The 21,005-nt window shown below is 49.4% G+C and overlaps 1 protein-coding gene across 2 annotated transcripts in view; it reads right to left on the reverse strand.

Annotated features, from left to right (window-relative positions):
• The window catches only part of TET3 (tet methylcytosine dioxygenase 3), a 109,016-nt gene that overhangs the window by 68,919 nt on the left and 19,092 nt on the right, over positions 1-21,005 (reverse strand). For both annotated transcript variants that reach the window (XM_056125718.1, XM_056125728.1), the window contains exon 3: positions 20,755-20,814. In XM_056125718.1, coding sequence (XP_055981693.1) covers positions 20,755-20,814 — 60 coding nt within the window. The remainder of the gene's footprint in view (positions 1-20,754; positions 20,815-21,005) is intronic.

Raw genomic sequence — 21,005 nt, forward strand, 5'->3', positions numbered from 1 at the left:
GTTTAAATGACAAGAACTATCCAGTTCCAGAGACTGCAAGGGATTCCCGGTATAAGAGCGGGGAGGCTCCTACAGCCAGAGCAAAAGGTCGCCATCTCACTCAGGGCACTACAGAAAGGGGACATGCCAGTCTCCCCGAGTTTTGGGGGCAGGCTCCCCCAAGACTGAAGCACGATCAGAGGTGGCAGCAGCATCTGCTACTTCAGGGTCCGGGTGTCAAAGGTGAAGCCCTCGTAGGTCTATCTTTCAGGAAACGGGTCTCAGACAGAGCCAGCAAGGGAACAGCAGACTGTGTGTGAGCCCAAGGCCAGTCCTCTCTTAGGTCCGGCGGCACTGTCTGCGATCCATCCGTCCGTGCCAGGTATAGTTCAGAAACAGTCAGGACTTTACAAAGTGGTGTCACAGTTTGACACGGCTGTGGCATCTAGTAAGTATATGATCATTTTTCTAGTAACTGAGTAACTGATATTTGTTGAATTTTATAAAACTATCATCACGGTAATCATGAAAAAATTTAAACACATTCACTCACTGAAAATTCAGAGAACCACTGATTTGCATTTAAATGTTAATGCCAGTCAATTCATGCAGATAACCAACACAAAAGCACGGTCAACCAAGCTATCTCACTTGGTATAAACATTTCAAAAAAATGATTAGAAAGTACCAAGATCAGGGCCAGAGCAATAGTATAGCAGATAGGGCACTTGCCTTGCACACATGGCTGACTGGGTTTGAGCACTGGTAACCTTTTTGGCCACTTCCGGTAACCCCTGCCAGAAGTGATTCCCCCATGGAGAGCCAGCAGTAACACTTGAGCACTGCTAGGTGTTGCCCAAAAAACAACAACAACAACAACAACAAAAAGAAAGTACCAAGACCACCTAAGGTGGAAAATTTCAACAAATAGTGGTGGAACAATAAGCCAGTAATTTGTGCCCTCATATGTACACAAAAACTCATTCAAGATGAATGAAATATCTTAATGTAAAAACCAAAGTTAAACATTGCCAAGGATGAGATGATGGTTGCTTATTTGTGAGACTAAAAGAGCAAATGACCAAAAAAAGAAGGACAAATTGAACTTCAGCAAAATTAAAAGCTTTCACACTCTGAAGGACACCATGCAGGAAGGGGAATGAGCCCCCTAACTGGGAGAAACAGTTTGTAATATCTGATAAGGGCCTTTTATTCTGAACATGTAAAAAACGCTTACAACTTACTCATACTGACAATCCAATATTAAAATGTTCCTTATCACAAAACACTTCTAATGAGTTTTCATAGCAGCATGATTCATAATAGTCAGAAAAGAAGCCCTCATGTTCATCAACTGATAAATGGATCAACAGAATGTGGTACATCCATACAACAGCATATTACACAACCATAAAACTAAGCGTTGGTACTTGCTTCAATACGGATGAACCTTGAGGACATCAGATTGCGTGAAAGTCAAACACAAGAAACTATATATTGCACAGCAGTCTTGATAAGAAATGTCTAGAGGAAGCAAATGCATAGGAAGAGAAATAGTGATTGCCAAAAAATGAGAGAATTGGGGGCATAGAGAGGGTGAATAAAAATGTTCTGAAACAGTGATACTGGTTTCTTAACTCTGACTATACTGAAAACCACTGAGCTGCACACTTTAGGCGGCAGCAGCCGTGACCCTTTGTTCCTTGGCCCTGCTCTCAAGGGAGAGGCAGTGGCTCAACCAGTTTTAAAGCCCCTGATCCTAGGCCCACACAAAACCAGGGAAGGGCTGGGCAGAGGGAGTGCTGCGGCTTAGCTTGTCCCTGAATGGAGCAGAGTGATGAGCAAGGGCAGGGCCCAAGGCAGCTCCCTGCCCCCAGGAGGAGCCACCTGGCATGAACGTCCAGAGAGGAGGGTTCACCTGGGAACTGGGAGACTGCGCCGCCGACAACAGTGCCCACATTCCCAGTCTCGGCAGCTCTTAAGACTGCCGTGCTCTAGGTTCCCCAAGTCGTTTCACCGAACCAGGACTCAAATCCCTCATCGACTAAAAACCAAACAAACAAACAACTTTTAACAATGCCAGGAAAGGACCTAGGAGATGGCTCAAAGGGCTAGCACACAAGCTTCGCAAATGGGAGCCCTGGATTTGATCTGTGGCACCACAGGGTCCCTCCCAGCACCACAGACCACCTAACCACTGTAAAAAAAAAAAAACATTTATTATTTATTTGCTTTGTGGGGTCACACCCGGCAATGCTCGGGGGTTACTCTTGGCTCTGCACTCAGTAATTACTCCGGGGGACCATATGGAAAACCAGGGATTGAACCTGGGTCAGCTTTGTGCAAGGCAAATGCCCTACCAGCTGTACTATTGCTCTGGCACCCTGTGAAAACAAATCAATAAAAATTTAAAGAAAAAAAAAACCAAATAAACACCAATCTCACCTCTGAATACAATGTGTGACCTGAAGTTTTTCTTCCTATGAATCACCTGAGAAAGTTTGAGTTAGGGGTCGGAGCAATAGTACAGCAGGTAGGGTGTTTGTTTGCCTTGCACGCAGACAACCTGGGTTCGATTCCCAGCATCCCATATGAGTCCCCCAAGCACCACCAAGAGTAATTAGTGTGTGCAGAGTCAGGAATAACTCCTGAGCATTGCTGGATGTGACCCCCTCCCCCCCCAAAAAGAAAGTTTGAGTTAGGTCTGTATATTATTATTGTTAATGTCAGTAAAATGTGTAGAGAGTAAGTCTACACTGGTGGCATACCTGTTATGTCCCTGTTAATTTTCTAGTTTAATCTTTCCACTGTGGCTACTTAAATAGTTTTTTTTAAAAAGAAATCTATATTCAAATCCTGGCTGTCACACCCACGAACTATGTCCAGGTGTCATTTAAGTGCATCAACCGGCCTTCATCCAGAGACTTATGAATTAATCTCGGAACCGATCAGCTGCAGAGATGTCTCTGGACCCCAATTATTTCAAATTTTAGAATTCCAGGAGCATGCAGCCGCAAAAGCGGCTGCACAACATCTCATGGTATTCCTAACAAGCAATAGAAAATAAATTATCTAGCATCTGCCTGTGGCAGGCAGGCTTAAGTGGTGGTAGGAAAATTCGAAATAATGGTGGTGGGAAGGTGTAATGGTGGTGGGATTGGTGTTGAAATAATGAATGTAATCAATTAATGTGAACATTATGAAATTAATTTTAAAAGAATTTTTAAAATCTATATTCAAGTACATGTTTAGGCATTTAAAAACATTTATAGTTTAGTAACATGGTTCTAACAGCATTAGTAACTATAGTTCTAGTATTAATAATGGATGGACAATATTACCTGGTATTCTTAATTCTGTAATCCAGTGCCCAGAGTTTGTTGTCAGTTAATAGTCTACCCCCTTAATTCAATTCTCTAAATACCACAGACGTACACTCAAGTATTTCTAAGCACAGGATATCAACATTGCTAAAACCACCTCAAACAACAACCAAAGAGAAAGGCATAAAAAAAGAATGCCAGTTCAGCCAGCCATTACCATTCGGAGATCAGGACAAAGCAAATTCTTTGTACTATTCTTGCAACTTTTCTGAAATTGCACCAAAATTAAAAATATTCTTTTGGAAACAGTATGTTACTAGATAATGTCCAAGACTCTGCCAGTTTCTGTGCAAAGGCAACATTATCCGCATTCCCCAGATGAAGGAAGGAAAGAGAATGGTGATGACTTGCGGTCAGCAGCAGCCAGAGGCCTGGAACTCAGGTTCTGCTGCAAGTTCGTTCTCTCCCCGAGACCAGACCCACACTTCCAACCACTGAGGGACGGGTGAACCCCAGGCCACACCGCAAGCCGGACACAAGCCACAGGGCAGAAGGCCATGAGGAAAGGCCCCCTGGACAGCAAGGAGTCTCAGAATAGAAGCAATCCCGTTTTACCAGACTCCTCCCCTGCACAGCCCAGGGCCTGGCCAGCTCCTAGGGCACAGATACAACCAGAAGCTTCAACACACATTTACAAGCCCACCCAAATGTGCCAGTCCACTTCAAGCTCTGCTCCCCAGCCTGGCCTGACATAGACACAGCCTCTCTGGCCAACAAGAAGACTGCTCTTGGGAATCCTAAGTCTCCCCCAATACACAGAACCATTGGCACATCACTCTACAGAGCAGTGGCCGAAGACCCAGCAGCAGATCCATCCTCCAGGGGTAAGGAGAGACTGCAGATGCAGGGGGGCCTCAGCCTACCCCTCGAGGGCCCTAGTCCAACCACCTTACGGGGGTGAGGGTGGACACATCAAAGAGGAGCATCTCAGTCACCTCGGCAGACTGGGTGAGCCACGGGTCTGAGAGCTTGGCGGGGGCAGTAGGCAGCTCCCCAGCTGCCTGAACATGAGGGCCTGGCCAGACAGTGAGTGGCCAGTGCCTCTGCTCTCTACAAGAGGACAAGCAGGCAGGGAGGCAGGAGCGGGCAGGACTTCCTTCAACAGGTGAGCTGAAGTGCCCAGCAGCCTGGCGCGGCAGCCTCCCTGCCAGCACGCGCGCTGCTCCAGGAGCCAGCGTTTGGAACTGGTCCACATGCTCGCACAGACCCATCTGTCAGAACTGCCGCTCAGCACCCCAGGACGGAGGCGACTCTTGCGGCGCTGGCACCGACACAAGAGTGGCTGCCACCGGGGGCCTGGCGGACTTGGCACCACAGTGCTCTCCCTGTGCCCAAGGGCCGCTGCCCTGTCCCTGCAGCAAGCATGGGAAGGTGAAGGAAGAAAAGGAAGGGGGAGCCCCAGAATACGCCTCCCAACACCTCCTCCACCTCCCTGGTGGGCCTGAGGGATTCCCACCAACCATGAGGTGCTTTCATGTCCCTGCTGCATGGGAGGAATGGCGAGCAGAGCCCACCAGCTGACTAAGTACAGGTCACGCACGGTGACACGTGGAGTCAGAGGCACCACACACTCAAGCCCAGCTCTGAGCCACCTTTTCATAAAAGGCAGAGAGAGGCAGGAAGGCCAGCCTCCACCTAAGCTGCAGGAGGGCGTCCTGTGTTCCTGGCTCCCCAAAGACCCAATCTCCGAGGCAGGTAGGCAACTCAGAGCAGCGGGCATTGGGGAGTTCAGCTCCATCACAAAACGGAACCTTGAGCGGGAGCCATAGCACAGTGGGTAGGGCGTTTGCCTTGCATGCGGCCGACCTGGGTTCGATCCCCAGCATCCCATGCGGTCCCTCAAGCACCACCAGGAGTGATTCCTGAGTGCAAAGCCAAGAGAAACCCCTGAGCATCGCCAGGTGTGGCCCAAAAAGAATAAAATAAAATTAAGAAACGGAGCTTTCACCAATGTGATGGGGTGTTAGAAGGCAACCAATCTCGATCGATCAGCCAATCAATAAATATTAGCAAACAAAGCTCAACATGTAGCAAAATGTTAGTAATCTGTTATCCGAGGACTCAATGGCTCCAAAGTGAGATGGAACAATCTGCACACATTTTCCTCTTCTAAAAAAAACTTTTTTGGATCATTTTTAATGGATAATTAATAATAAGTAATACAAAATGAGTTATTTAGGACCTGCTTTGGGGGCAGGCTTCTGTGGTTGTGGGAAAATTCGAAATAATAGTGGTGGGAAGGTGTAAAGGTGGTGGGATTGGTGTTGGAATATTGAATGTCATAAATTATTGTAACAACTTTATAAAAAAAATAAAATAAAGTTGGGGAGGAAAAAAATGGTGCCTTTCCTTCCCCAAAGTGCCAGTAAAAGCTTAAAATGCAAAAACAAGGGGCACTGGGGGTGGTGGGGAGTGGGAGTCATAGTTTGGTGGGAGGGCATTTGCCTTACAAGTATGAGGCTCTAGGTTGGGTCCCCAGCATCACAATAAAAAATAACTAAGAAGAAAACACAATGGAAACGAAGGATAGGGATTAACACTGACAGGGATTAAGGTCACCCAGAAAACAGTGCAGGGAGGATCCGAGGTAGGAAAGAAAAAGAAGAGGATTACTTTGAACGGAGTGGAGTGGAGGGCCGGGGTTATAGTACAGTGAGTAGGATGTTGGCCTTGTATGTGGGCCATCGGGGTTCAATCCTCAATCCCCAGCATCCTATAGGGTTTCCCACTTTGTCAGGAGTGATACCTAAATGCAGAGACAAGAGTTATCCTCGAGTACCCCTGGGTGCAGCCAAAACTGAAAAAGGAAAAAAAATTAAGAAGGAAAAAAGAAAGGAGGAGTAGAGACAATTTCACCTGTGACTTTATAAGCATCAGTGAACCCTCATCCCAGAGGGGCAGCATCGGATTATGTCTGTCTCAGGCTACCTTCGGGTGTCTGGGAATCAAGAAGGCAGCTCACCCCATCACTTAGCACTAATGAGGGTTAATGACAAGTGGGCTGTCGGTCCCAGGGTAATTATGAGGTATGGGTTCAGAGGACTCCTCCCTGATGTCTGCCTTGGGGAAATATCCCGGGACCTTCTTTTGACTGACAGTAGAGCCGGGTCAGGTTCCCCCCTTCAATGTTCTCACTCACAGCCTGCAGGCTCAGAGCCAGGGCTGCTTTAAACTCTGCTACTCACACTGGCCTGGGCTGTCACCCTCAGAACAGGGGATGCTCACGGTCACTCTCATCAGTCCCATTTGTTTAGTACAAGGATTTACTGCGCGCTAGGCTCGCTGCCAGGTACTGGGAAGTGGACAGTTACAGTAAGGGGCCACTTCAGCACCCAGAACTCACGTCAGGTACTGAAAGAGTCCCTCCATAGGCCCCACAGTGTGTAGGACGTGGGGGACCCAGAGACCAAAGGGCAGCTTGGCCCCAGGAGGGAGCGTGTCAGAGACAGTATCAGAGCAGCTGACATAAGCCAAAATATGTCTAATCCACCTGCAGGGACCAGTGACAACGTACAACAGCAAAGCTCTGAGAGGCGGGGAAGACCGTATGAATACTGAAAAACTCTGAGGAGCACACAAAAAGATGAGAATAAATAGAAAGATGCTGCTTAAGTGGGTAGACTCTTTATATAGCAGTCCATCCTTCCCAATTCCAACTGGGAAACCCATTCACCATGCAATTTCAATAGAAAAATTCTCTCTCTCTCTCTCTATATATATATTTTTTTTCCACAAAACTTGATAAATTGTCTCTCAGCTTATTGGGGAAAGGGAATGCAAAAGAAAGCAAAAAAAAAGTCATGGGAAAACTGTGCTTTTGTTTTTGTTGTTGCTTTTTTTTTAACAAACTATTTTAAAACCTGTAGCAATTAAAACAATACAATACATACATGAATCAAATAATTCAAGGAGCTGAAGAAAGACCCTAAATTTCCATAAATTTATAAAATGTGTAAGGTGGAATTAGGACCTGAGAGAGAGGATAGTTGGTAGGGCGCTTGGCTTGTACATGGCTAACAGAGATTCGATCCCTGGCACCCCATATGGACTCCCAGGCACAAGCCAAAAATGATTCCTGAGTATAGAGCCAGGAGTAACCCCTGAGCATTGCTGGGTATGGCCCCCCCAAAAATAAACAAATAACCCAAAAATGGTTAAGGTAGAATTATAAACCACTTGGAAAATGACATTTAATAGACTGGAGCTAATAGACTTAATATGTGTTTCTATTTCTACTTCAAATTCTATTCTAAAACATCTATAAACACAAAATTTAAGCTTCGAGATTTAAATAACTTGAAACTATAAAGTAAAAATTCAGAAGCCAGAGTATTTATGAGTTCTATCTAAACTACACACATACACACACACACACACACACACACACAAATTTTTATATAATAAAGACAAAGACTATTTATTTTCTTCGTCTGAATAGGAACTTTAATGGGATTGGAGAGATAGCTCAATGGGCTGGCCACATCTCTGCATGCAGGAGGGCCTGATCTGAGCACCCCAGGAGCACAGAGCCAGTGACACCTCCGAGCACCACAGGTGTGACCAAGAAAAAAATCAAACAAATTTAAATATAGGAAATTTTATGAATCAATATAAAGTCAACTTATTTTAAAATGGCCCATAGATTATAACAAGACATAGAATAAATGCAAAATGGCTAGTATTTGAAACATTCTCAAGTACACCCACAAAAGAAATTAAAATGAGGGGCCCGGAGTGATATAGTACAGCAGGTAGGGCATTTGCCTTTCATGCAGCAGACCCAGGTTCGATCCCTGGCATCCCATACAGTCCCCCAAGCACCACCAGAAGTAATTCAGGAGCAACCCCTGAGCATCACAGGGTGTCACCCCCCGCAAAAAAAAAAAAAAAAAAAAAAAAAAACAGAGCTAGATCTTTGCACCTACCAAGCTGGCAAAATTAATGAAGGACTAATTAAGTCCCCATTCAGTATTGGTGGGAGATTAAACTTGATAGATAGTATCAAATTTTCTTATGGAAGGATAATTTGGTAATGTCAACTTCAATATCATTTGTACAATTTTTGTACTACATTAAAAAAAATCAAACCAAAGAAATAGGTGAAATATGTCACGGATATGTCATGGAAACCATGTCATGGATAACTGCAAAAAAAACTGGAACTATGTACATCAGCGGGAACAAATTATAGTAAACTCATAAAACGAAAATATTCTAGTGCTTAAAAGGCTCAGATAAGACTGAAGAGGCAGCTAAGAGACCAGCACATGCTGTTCATGCAGGGGCCCTGGGTTCAATCTACAGCAACTTGAGGCCCCTGGGGGCATGACTGGGAGCAGCAGCCTCTAAGCACAGAGCCAACAGGAGTCCCTGGGTACTGCCAGGAGGAGCCCCCAAACTAAGCCCCCAAAAAAGGCTAACATAGTACTGGCATGAAAGATGTTCGTAATATATAATTTTTAAAAAATGACAAGAATTTAAAACACACACACACACACACACAAAACATGGCAGTAGGAACTAGGAAAGGCAGTAGGTTCATGAACTAGGAAAGGCAGTAAGTTCATGTATGCAAATGTCTGCAAATCTATGTAAACACTGTTAACTTACACCGGGATGGAGAGGAAATAAGGATTTTCTGCTTCCAACCTATATATACTTTTGTATACTGCTGTTTGATTTCTTTAAATGGGCATGAGTTACTTTGATTTAAAGTTCAAACATTCAGGGCTAGGGAGATAGTTCAAAGGGACGGCATGCTGTGCCCCGCAGGAGACCTGGGCAGGACCCTCACCACAGCAGGGTTACCCCCAAGTACGACCAGAGGCGGCCCCCTCCCCCAAATACCAAAACTCAAAGCAAAAATTTCTTTTCCCTTCTATGTAGGAAAAAACACTACTATTGATTTTGAAAACTGTGGATTGTCAAAGTCCACCCCATCATCTGAAGTCCACCCCATCATCTTGGGTCCCTTGCCCTTACCCTCCCCCCAGGCCTTTAGTGTTCTCAAGATAAGAGGTAAGAAAATCTTATCTCCTAAAGATGTTCACCTTCTCCCTAGACTGTGACCCAGGACAGGCCATTTCTCTGCTGTCCTGAACAAAGGCAGGCTGGATGGCAAGGGTCCCCCCGCTCCATACACACACACACCATGCTCTGCTGAGACCAGGGGTGGGGTGGGGGTTGGGGGACTGTGCCTTTACAACTGGGATGGTTGTTATCCTACACCCTGATGAGGGGGAACGCAAGGAAATGAATTCTCAGGGAGCACTGAAGGCTGAGCCATCCAAAAGCCCACGGCTGGGTTTCCTGGCACTGCAGACCACGATGCCCATCCTCAGACAACAGCTCAGGAACAGGACAGGCAGGTCTTCTACAGGGATGAAATGAAGTGTCGGACACTTGAGCTGAGCTCAGCTAGACCAAAAGCTTCCTCCCTCTCTCACTATCTTTAGCTTCATTCTCTCTGGAGCGAATGAATTTTTCTAAAACCTTCAGTTGGGCTTAGGATATGCAAGGTAATAAATCCAAATTGATTTTGCTTTAAAAATAAACAAACAAAAAATAACCAGTCCGTTTCCTCTGATGTTAGTGGCTAAGATCACCAGCAATCACTGCTCCCTACCTACAAGCTTGAACACAAAGTCCCCCAAAGCAAACAAGGACCACCTAGAAATGACCTGGCCTTTGTTCCAAGAACATGACTGGGGTTCTCTGCAGGAGAAGGGAAGTCAGGCTATTCTCAGGTTGGGCACCCCATGAGCTCCAGCAAACAGCAAATATCAAAACCTTGAGAATGAGGTCACAGGAAAACTCAGAGACAAAGTCATTTATTAATATTGTTATGATCAGAGAAGGAAAAAAGTGTCACCGAGATCTAATTGAGAGTCTAAAGGAAGTACACACCAATAAGCCAAAGGAAGGAAAAATGAAGACTCACACAAACATTCCTGCCTTAAAAAACAAAGCACAACTGTAAACCCGTGGACTTTTACTACAAAGTTAAGAGGAAAAATTATACTATATTATGGGCCAGAAACAGAGAACAGCAGGTAGGGCATGTGCCATGCTTGCAACCAACCTTTGTTCAACCTCTGGCACCACATATGGTCCCCTGAGCACAGTCAGGAATGACCCCTGAGCACAGAGCCATGAGTAAGCCCTGAGCACAGCAAAGAAAGGCAGGAGAAGGAAGGAAGGAAGGAAGGAAGGAAGGAAGGAAGGAAGGAAGGAAGGAAGGCAGGCAGGCAGGCAGGCAGGCAAGCAGGCAGGCAGAAAAAGACAGAGAAAGAAAGAAAGAAAGAAAGAAAGAAAGAAAGAAAGAGAGAGAGAGGGGGGAAGGAGGGAGGGAGGGAGGAAGGAAAGAAGGAAGGGAGGGGAAGAAAGAGAAAGAACTAGAAAGGAAACATGAAAACAATCACAGATACTGTAGAAACTGAAAGACAATAACTGTACATGTATTATGCTAATAAACTTGAAAACAGATCGCTTTCATGAAAAACACAAAGCAAGCACTTCATACCAAAAGCCACAAGAAAAAAATTAGAAAGCTACAAATACCCTGCCCTCAAAAAGGACCAGGCTCAGATGGTTTCATCAGGCTTTTTCTTCTAATCCTAAAGGAATAAAATTATTTTAACTTGTATTTAACTGTTCCAAAGTTAAGTTTCACAATCTATCTTATGAAGGTACAATTATTCAAATGCCAACATCTGAATGGAAATATAATGAAAAGGTAAATTACAGGTCAATCTCGTTCACAGACACAAAGCTACCAGATTTATAAATCAGATCAAAATAGCATGTTAAAAAAAAAAAGTATGTACGGCATCATCATCAGGTATAGCATATTCAAAGAACACAAAAATAGTTCAATGTTAAGAAATGCATTAACAATTCATCTCATTAACTGGCAAGGAAGGAATATTCTATTTTCAAACCAAGTTAAATAGGTGTCACAAGATGAAACATTTCTCTCTTATGGGGATGGGGGGAAAGCTTCTTATCGATATAGAGTCAATGAGCCAAAGAGATGGTACAGCAAGTAGGACGCTTGCCTTGCATGCATCGGATCTGAATACAATCCCCAGGAGTGATCCCTGAGCACCACCTCCCCAACCACCCCACTCACACACACACACACACACACACACACACACATACACAGAGATACACTAGGAGACATGGCCTTCACATGCACCTCAATCAGCAATACTACACAAACATTCACCTTAAAATGAAAAGGAGAGAGAGAAAAATTCCGAAGGAGAAAGAGATACCTTCTGCTCAATAAATACCTGCAAAAAGAACGTAATGTGGAAGGCTTAGGAGAGGCAGCTACCCACTGACAAGGACACCAGCTCTCAAGTCAGACACGTCTGGCCTTCATTCCAGCCCCACCCTGTTGTGAAACCACCCTGGGTCAGGCCTCCAAATCGAGTTTCCTTATCTGAGAGGTGGGGCCAGCACCAAGGGCTGCAGAGTTGCCCTGGGCAATGGGAGAAGCAGGGAAACTTTGCCCTGCACCTGGTAAGCAAAGCACAGTACTGGCAGTTACCAGGCAGGGTCACGTGGGGTCTCAGGGCAGCAGGACTCCCTCCCTACACACACACACACACACACATAAATATTCAGGGGTCACACCTGACTCTGTGCTAAAGGTGCCTTGCATTTGAACCATTGTCCCAATCACTACAGCTGCACGCAAGGCAAAATGCCTTAACCTCTTTACTATTTCTCCAGCCCCATTTTATAAACACAACCAAACAAAATGTGCGCCCAGAATGAGGATCAAATTCCTCCCCTCCCCCTAAACATTTCTAATCCCCCCCCAAAAGCATGTATTATCTCTATTATCAAAATTAAGAAGAGGGGCCGGAGCGATAGCACAGCGGGTAAAGCGTTTGCCTTGCACGCGGCCAACCCAGGTTCGATTCCCAGCATCCCATAGGGTCCCCCGAGCACCACCAGGAGTAATTTCCTGAGTGAAGAGCCAGGAGCAAGCCCTGTGCATCACCGGCTGTGACCCAAAAAGAAAAAAAAAATATTAAGAAGAAAAGGAAGAGTGGGGGAGGAGGATGCAGATTTCTGGGATTACCCAAGATTGAAGATGAAAAAGATCTGAAGTCCAAGATGGCGAAGGAACTAAAGGTAATGGGTTGTGAGTCACACAGAGGGAACCCATGTCCAATCTATGTAAAACCCACTCAGCTGGAGGCCCCCCCTCTCCCCAGGGGATAAGTGAGTTGCCAGAGGTGATCCTGGTGGGGCAGGCCAACACTCATGGCTCTTCTCTACAAGACCAAGCTGACTTGGCCCCAAAACCAGCCAAACTCTGAGCCATGTGCAGGGCTGAGGGTCTCATGTCCTGAGTGTGCTAGCTATGTGGGGGTGATGACTTTGAGAAATGTACATGGTGTGGCCATTTTTGGCATGCATTCTATTACTTCAGCCAAATGTTTTCTGTACTCAGTTTCCCTTCTATTACAGTATTTACTCCCCTTAAATTCTGGTTTTAATAATTTTTTTTTTTTTTTTGCTTTTTGGATCACACCCGACAATGCTCAGGGGTTACTCCTGGCTATGCACTCAGGAATTCCTCCTGGCGGTGCTCAGGGACCACATGGGATGCTGGGAATCGAACCTGGGCTGGCCTTGTGCAAGACAAATGCCCTACCCGCTGTGCTACTGCTCCAGTCCCTGGTTTGAATAAATTTTATCTCCCAGAACATTTAATCCTGCATTGTGCCCGACACTTCCTTCATTTGTCGTGTCTGTTCTGATGATCACTGTAGCTCCTGAGTGAGAGAAGTCAACTCGGCAACAGGCCCAAAAAGACACAGGAAGAACTCAAGTGGACAAGAGCACCTGCTCCCCCTCTACAGGCAAGCTGAACTCATACCTGCTTGGGGCCAGAGAGATAGTACAGAGGGGAGGACATCTGCCTTGCGGCTCACAGTTGACCTGGGTTCAAATGACAATATCCCATATACTCCCTGGAGCACAGCCAAGAGTGATCCCTGAGCACAGAGCCAGGAGGAAGCCCCGAGCACCACTGGGTATGACCCAAAAACAAACAAAAAATAGAGCTTCAGCTCACACCTGGGGGTGCTCAAAAACACAGTGGAAACAAGCTCCAAGCTCTCTGGGATCCCGGTCGGGATGGTTATTTTTCATAAAAGCTCCCAGATGATTCCAATGTGCAGTAGAACTAAAAAAAAAAAAAAAAAAAAAAAAAAAACCACAAAACTAGTTGAACCAGAGGGACTGGCCACTGGAAACACTGGGCAAGTTGAAACGTGGCCCCTGCCTACTCTGATGGAGGCTGAGGGGGTGGGAGCAAGTGTTTAAGACTCAAGTGCCCTGGCTCCCATCCAGGTCCTCCTCCACATCCTGCTTCCCTGGGACCCTGGGCAGAGACTCAGTGAGGGGCAATGCCCCCCACAGAGAGGCAGCCTCCAAGGGCAGGGAGGCAGGGGGCAGGAGGCTTCCCCGAGGTTGTACACAGAACCCCAGACGCTGGCTCCCCGCCAGGACTGCTGCCGAGTCTGCTCTGGACCACTTGCCAGTGCAGCCCCAAGACATCACCACTCCAACCACACAACCCCACGGCTAAGCCCTAACTACTACCCAGGGTTCAAATGACACCACTGGGAACCCACGGCTGGAAAACAGCAAACCGAGATGAAATAATAGTGGGGGAAAGGCCACAAGACAGAGGTCGGCGTATAACGCAATCGGCAGGTAGGGCTTGGCACCAGGACAAGTGGCAGGACCAGGGAGGAGAGCAGTGCCAAGGGGCCTGCATGCCTGGAGCATCCAGCACTCCTGACCTCTGGGGCCCCCTCACCATCCTGTGACCATTCTACCTCTGTGACAGGAGCCGGCATCGGAGCTCAGCAGACGGTTCCCTGCCCGGGAAGTGCCACGGCATTCTGTGCACTCCTGGGTAATTCAGACATAAAGAGTCCTTGGCCCATACTCCCAAAAGCCGTGTCCTGGGAGGCCCTTTCTGCTGGTGTCCTGGTATGCAGGAAAGAGTGGAGGAGAAAGATCTGCAGGGCCGGGGCCAAGGAGGAAGAGGGTGTGGGCAGTTCTTGGGCACCGCCTCCAGGTCACCACTGAAAATCCAACTCTGCATACCCAGCACCCACCACCCAGGGCTGAGGGTGGCGGGCAACAATGATGCCAGTCGTGAAGGTGTGGTCCCCCTCCCAGGCTGCAGCAGGGCATGGAGTGTGGGGTGTGCGCTTGTTCAAGCTAGCAGGGAAATGGTTTGGCCCAGCATCACACTCAAGGGAGAAGGGGCAGCAGGAGGAGTGTCTGGGAGTCCAGAAGGGGCTCTCGGTCCAAAACTCTCCCAGGGTCTCCACTTCTGCCAGGAGTTACAGCCTCCTGGGCAATTTCCCCTTTGTGCAGAGTGATGGGGCAGGAACAAGAGTTAAAGCCGTCAGAAAGTATGGGAGTGAGGCTGGAGTGGTGCTACAGTGTGGGTGTGGGTGGGGAGGGAGAAGGGGGCGCTCCCCTTACATGCAATGGACCCAGGTTAAATCTTCAGCATCCTAGAGGCTGGAGCAATAGCACAGTAGGTAGGGCATTTGCCTTGCACGCAGCCAACCTAGGTTGGATTCCCAGCATCCCATATGGTTCCCCGAGCATCACCAGGAGTAAATTCCTGAGTGCGTGAACCAGGAGTAACTTCTGTGCATCGCCGGGTGTGACCCAAAAAGCAAAAAAAAATAAAAAAACCTTTAGCATCCTATATGGTCTCCCAAGCCTATCACCGGTGATTCCTGAGTGCAAAGCCAGAAGAAGTAGCCCCTGAGCACCACCGAGTATGGCCCCCAAAAACAAAAAAGTATGGGACAATGTGTCCCTCCCTCCACACCCACCACACAAAGAGTGGACTCCTGGGAAGTGGACACTGAGAGCTGGGGAGAGGGGACCCAGTAGAGGAGAAAAAACAGCAAACAGCAGTGGGGTGGGGGGCGGACAGGGCAGGGAGCTTAGGAGTCCACAGTCTGGGACAAGTTGCAAACTCACTCAATGTCTTTGTTTCCTTTGCAAAGCTCAAGGGGTTAGGATTACACATGAAAAATGCTTGGAGGCAGGGTTGAGAAATCCAATTACTTAAAGCACCCAGGGCACAAGCGCTCCAAGTCACAGAGTAACCAGGCTCTAATATTCTGTCCTAGAGATGTCTGCCTCTTCAAGAGTATTTCTGGTGTCAAGGCAGCATTGCCTACCCTCTGCCCCTTTCTCCTTTCTTAGGACGGAGTCCTGGGGCAGAAAGGAAACCAGTACTTTTTACCTTCTGATCTCATTGTGAGCCTCTTAAATGAACAGGTCAAAGATCCTCTGCAGTAGAAAACCAATAAAGCAGATTTACAGAGACCCATCGGAGGACTGTGGGATAAAGGCAGGAAGGAGGAAGAGGAGGCACAGCTGTCCTCAAAGAAGCCAGGCGCTCTGATCAGTCTCAGAAGAAGGAGTTACACCTCCACAGTTCTAAGTGGGAAAAGCTCCCACTTTGTGGTGCCCTACCTGAGGCCATGGAGCTTGACTTTCTGCAGAGGAGGCTCTGGTCCAGTTAGTTCTACGGACTGGCCCCGCGCGCCACTGTTCTTTCTATTAGTCATGCACATACCTGCCTCTCCGGGGACTCTGCAGGTTCTGACATTCCTCCTTGGGGGAGGCTGAAGAGCAGGTAGGAGGCCTCAGCCTCTCTGGGAGAGGACGAATCCCTCAGGCGGGAGCTCTGGCCCCCCGGATGGAAAGCATGGAAGAGAGGGGAATCCTGTGTGTCCAACCATGCATGGAGGAGTCAAAACACACCAAATGCTGGCTCTGACAGATGCCCAGCTTCCCAGGAACACTGCCTCGGCGACGGCACCAGTCTATCAGCCCAACAGCACAAAACAAGAACTTCAGAACCCATCGCGGGGTCCAACTGGTCCCGGACCCTCAGAGCAGGCTTGCTGGATTCTTTTTAGTAGGAGCACATGGACCAGCCAGAAGGGCCCTGAATGCCTGCAGTGAGCTACAGGAGTCCTACAAACTAGTAGTTGAGTTTTGCTCGATGTGATGTTTTAGAAATTCAGAAAAGCAGGCAAAGTGATGCTTGGGGGAACTCTAAAGAGAGAAGACTGGCCTTTGCTCACATTCGGCTTAAGCAGTCCCACCTATGTTTGGAAGGCAAAACCCTTTATTTCACGGAGGAACTGAAGTCCAGGGACATGAAGGAACTTTCCAAGGGCCAATGTCAGGACCCAAGAGAAGAGGCAGAGCAGGAGACAGAGACTGGATGTCACACTGTTCGCCCACTGCTTCTCGGCCACTGGTCCTACAGAACACCCCCACCCCCAAAGCAAGCGGGGCTGCAGAACCCACCCCAAATAAGGAGAAGGTAATCTTCACGGTGAATTGCACAGATATAGAGTATTTCCACGGGCTTTATCTGACACTCAGCCCAACACACCTCTAGCCAACGCTTTCCTTTCAAAAGGAACCTCTTTTCCTGATGAGCCCATTTCTGACCCACAACCCTAATCTGTCATCACCCCCAGTTCCCAGAAACAGTAACTTAATGAAAGCAAGGTTCTGCTGCTTCCTCCTTCAAGGTGCCTTGGGGTACACCAGACCATTGCTAGGAGCACTAGGTCACTGGCAGAAAGGGATGAGTCTTCCGTGTGCAAAGGCCAAGAACCCAAAATGTTCACTGTATGAACTGCCTATGCCCCCAGTCAGACCTAAGACTGTCAGTGATTCCGTCACTGGCTCTTACTTGCCATGGTTTTGTGGGAACCCGATAACAATGACACTGGCTTAACTCATTTCTGACGACCTAGTCCTATCACTGACATTTACTAGACCTGGAACAAATCCAGTAAATGATTTAAAAACAAAACAAAACTTTTTTTTTTAAGAGGAGGAAGCGAAGAAGATACAGCCAACAGGCATGAATGGCCCTTGGTCCTGTGGGGCATGATCCAGGGCTGCAGATCTCAATCACCTGAGCCATCCTAGCCCCACAGCTGCGCTAAGACTTCCTGAACTAATCCAGAAAGTCATCTCCTCGGAAAAGCCGGGAGGACCCGGGCAAGCCCATCATCAGCTGACTGCCAGACGCCAGGCGAAGAGAGTGGAGGGTGAAAGGAAAGAGAGAGCTGGAGGACTGGGACGCCCCAAAGCTAACCCAACCCGAACTCTCTTCTCCCTGCTCCCCACACACCCACCCCCTGCACGCCCCGAACACCATCCAGTCAAACCGTTTGCTAGCCTTGGGGGTAGGGAAGAGGACCAGGTCAGACTACCAAGGCCATTTCAATCAAAAACTGTTCATCTGAAGCTGGCGGGAGCCGCGTGCCGGGCCAGCACGGGAGCCCAGAGAGAGGGCGCCAAAGAAACCGTGTGGGATTCCCCGCGTCCTCCCCACCGCGTGGGAAAGCTCCAGCGCTCAGCTCTCTCCCGTGTTTACCTTGCAAAGCCCCCACCCCCCACTGCCCCAACACTCACTCGGGATATGAAGAAAAAAAAAATCATTTAAGGGGGTCCCTGAGAAGCCAGAGCTGAGCTCTAGGAAACTCCAGTTCTTATCATGCATGTGACAAGGACCCTCTCTCCATCCTCCGACTCAACCCTGAAATTCTCCAGACTGAAATCCCACTCACCGGCTTCCCGCTCTCCCCAAGTTCAACTCCTGCTTGTACAAGCAGGAAGAGAGAGGGACGACCCGTCACAGGTGGCCGGGAAGGACCACATCTCCTCACACAGAGGGGGCATTTCTACAATTGGGCAGAGGAGACCCAGGAGGCAGAGATCTTGGGCACAGTCCCAAAATAACTTCCAGACATCCTCAGCCAGTGGAGGGTTCCCATGGGGAAGAGCGTGGGAGCAGCGTGGGATTCCACAAACAGGACAGCCTGGTGCTCTTGGCACGGGGTACTCCCTCCCATCCAGCCTGCCAAGGCAGCGGCAGAGGCAACAGGGTGCACTACGGCACGCTCCTTGGCGTGAGCACAGGTAGACACAGAACACACCGGACAGAAACAGAACGGCTGTGCTGGGGCACAGGAAGAGGTACCAGGAAAGGGGGAGGTGAAGTTCAAATCCGAGTGGGGGCTAGCAGGGTCCCGGGTAGACAGTGGAATGCGTGGATTCTCCGACGGACAAGTCCACACTGAAACCCAGCAAGGACACAACCCCAGAGCTTTGGAAGGGCTTCCTTCATTTGTTTTTCTTTTTTTTTTTTCCCCCTGTAGCTCCTTCCATGGGCCTACAAGGCAGGCGGGGGAGGAGGTATTGGGCCAGGAGCTTCTGCAGGGCCAGCAGAATGCGGGCAGCAGGGAGAAAGAGAGAGAGAGAGAGAGAGAGAGAGAGAGAGAGAGAGAGAGAGAGAGAGAGAGAGAGAACACGCTGGGAAAGAGCCGCAGAGAAGCCATCAGCAGTTGGGAGGGGGTGCTTCCAGGAGTAAACAAACCTGCCAGCATCCTTCCTCCCGCAGCATGGAGGGAAGCTCTGGCTCACTGGGCCGGAGACCAGGGGAGGAAGGAACTGCCCCTCCCTCCCAGGGTCCATCTGCCCTCGTTCCCCTGGTCCTGCTTTCCCCAGGGCGGGGGCAGAACAGGCGCAACCCTGTGTCTGCAGCCTTCAGGGACATACCCACAGAGTCAGTTCCCCACCCCCAACCCCACCCCGACACACACACACACACACACACACACACACACACACACACACCCTCGTTGGCAGTGGGAGGCCAGGGAAGGAAGCGGAGGTGGAACCTGGGGTGCAGCCCGGTGAAGAGCAGGCAGTGAGCTCACAGGCCTTCCCCTCCCCACCCACAGCACTGCTGGCATCAACCCCCTCGGCCTGCCTCAGGGGCCTCCCACAGTCTCTTCCCAGGTGATCACCCCTCTACTCCTGGGTCCCCTATTCCTAACCCCCCATGCCTGCCCAGCTCCTACCGGGAGCCAGTGCTAACAGGACTCTCTTCCTTTCCCCAGAAGCCGCTCCAGAAGGCACAGTCTCCCCCTTGCCCGAGCACTGCCTTACCTCACATTTGTTGGGAGGCAGCCAGGGAACCAACCTACAGCCTCACCCTACAGCCCCCTTCCCCCCCCCCAGCCCCATCCCACACGGGGAAGCAGAGCCCCTCCCTGCCAGCGTCCCCAGCCAGGAGTGAGGCGGCAGGTGCCACTTCCAGCACCTCCATGCAGTTTCCCACGGCTTTCCCAGGAAGCAGGAGGGGGGTTTCCAGGGAGCATTTGGGGACACGAGCAGCTCAGTCACCTGCTACCCAAGCAACCAGGATCCCCGGCGCCTCACCGGCCCCCGGGGCTGAGGCAGCCGGCTTCCCTCCACAAGTCTGTCTGTCCTATCCACACCCTGTCCTGCCCACCTGCCCCCCATACTGTTCCCCAACCACATGGAGTGGCCTCCGGCTGTTTTCTCCATCCCGGGCCCACAGAGGATGCTGCTGAGTAATCCCCAAATCCCTGTCTCTCCACCCCCAGCCCTGAAAAATGAGGGCAGAACCCCACTGATGCTGACCCTCACCCACCAAAGAGAAATGCCTGCTTCTGAGTGACACCCCTGCCCTGTCCCATATACCCCACCAGGGCCATCAGACAACCACCTGGAGCCACCAAGGGCCCCTTCTCCACTTCCCACACACCTGGTAACATTCCCTTTCCAGGCCCCCAGACACCAAGTTGCACAGAGTAACAGCAGCCACCCGCCCAATTCCCAGTCATGATGTTGCATCAGCCCCCACCCTACCCAAAATATCCTCACCCCCCACCACCTCCTTTCCTCTCCAGCCATCTCCATGGTGACAGCAGCATGACTAATGACACCCTATCAGCTTCAGACTCAGAAGTGCAATTCCCCCTCCCCCTTACACCCCCCCCTCAGGGATTTCTGCAGATTGGATGCAAACCAACAGTGCCAGGGACATTCTCCAGAGACTTCCTGAGGCACGGGTGGGGAGTGGGTTGTAGTTCTTTTTAAAAAAAAAATTTTTTTTAAAAGAAGAATATGAAACGAGAAAAATAAAATAAAATAAAAACAGTTCCACAAATCTAACCCCAACTGCACCCAAACCATCCAGCTGAGAAAGCAAAAAGAATCCAAACAAAACCCACACAAGGCCTGAGAATTCATTGGCCGCCCACACCCCGCCGCCCCTCCCCCTCAGCTGCTGCTACACACAGTGGGAGATTAAGGGATCACCAGCGGAGACCCTTTATTTTTATCCAATCCAGTCAAACACTTCGCTCCCGGCGCGCGCATCACGCACGCGCGCGCGCGCGCACACACGCGCGCACACGCACACACGCGCGCACAAACACACACACACGCGCGCGCACACACACACATACACACAAGGTACCTTGACAGCGGCAGCCCCTTGTCCCCACGGCCCGGCTCCTTCAGCTGCCTTTATTTCCACCTGCAAGAGAAGCCGGAGAGGCGGGTGAGCCGGCTGACAGCGGGGCGGCGGCGGCGCGCGGGGAGGGGGGCCCCGGGGAAGAAAGGCGAGCGGGGACCATCTTCCTGCCCCGGCGGCCGCGCCGGCTCCGGGTGGCGGCGCTCGGGAGCCCCCCCGGGACGGCGGTGCGTGCCATCCCTCCCCCGGCCCGC

The sequence above is a fragment of the Sorex fumeus genome, unplaced genomic scaffold (genome assembly GCF_029834395.1).
Source record: "Sorex fumeus unplaced genomic scaffold, SorFum_2.1 ptg000006l, whole genome shotgun sequence".
Lineage (NCBI taxonomy): Eukaryota > Metazoa > Chordata > Mammalia > Eulipotyphla > Soricidae > Sorex > Sorex fumeus.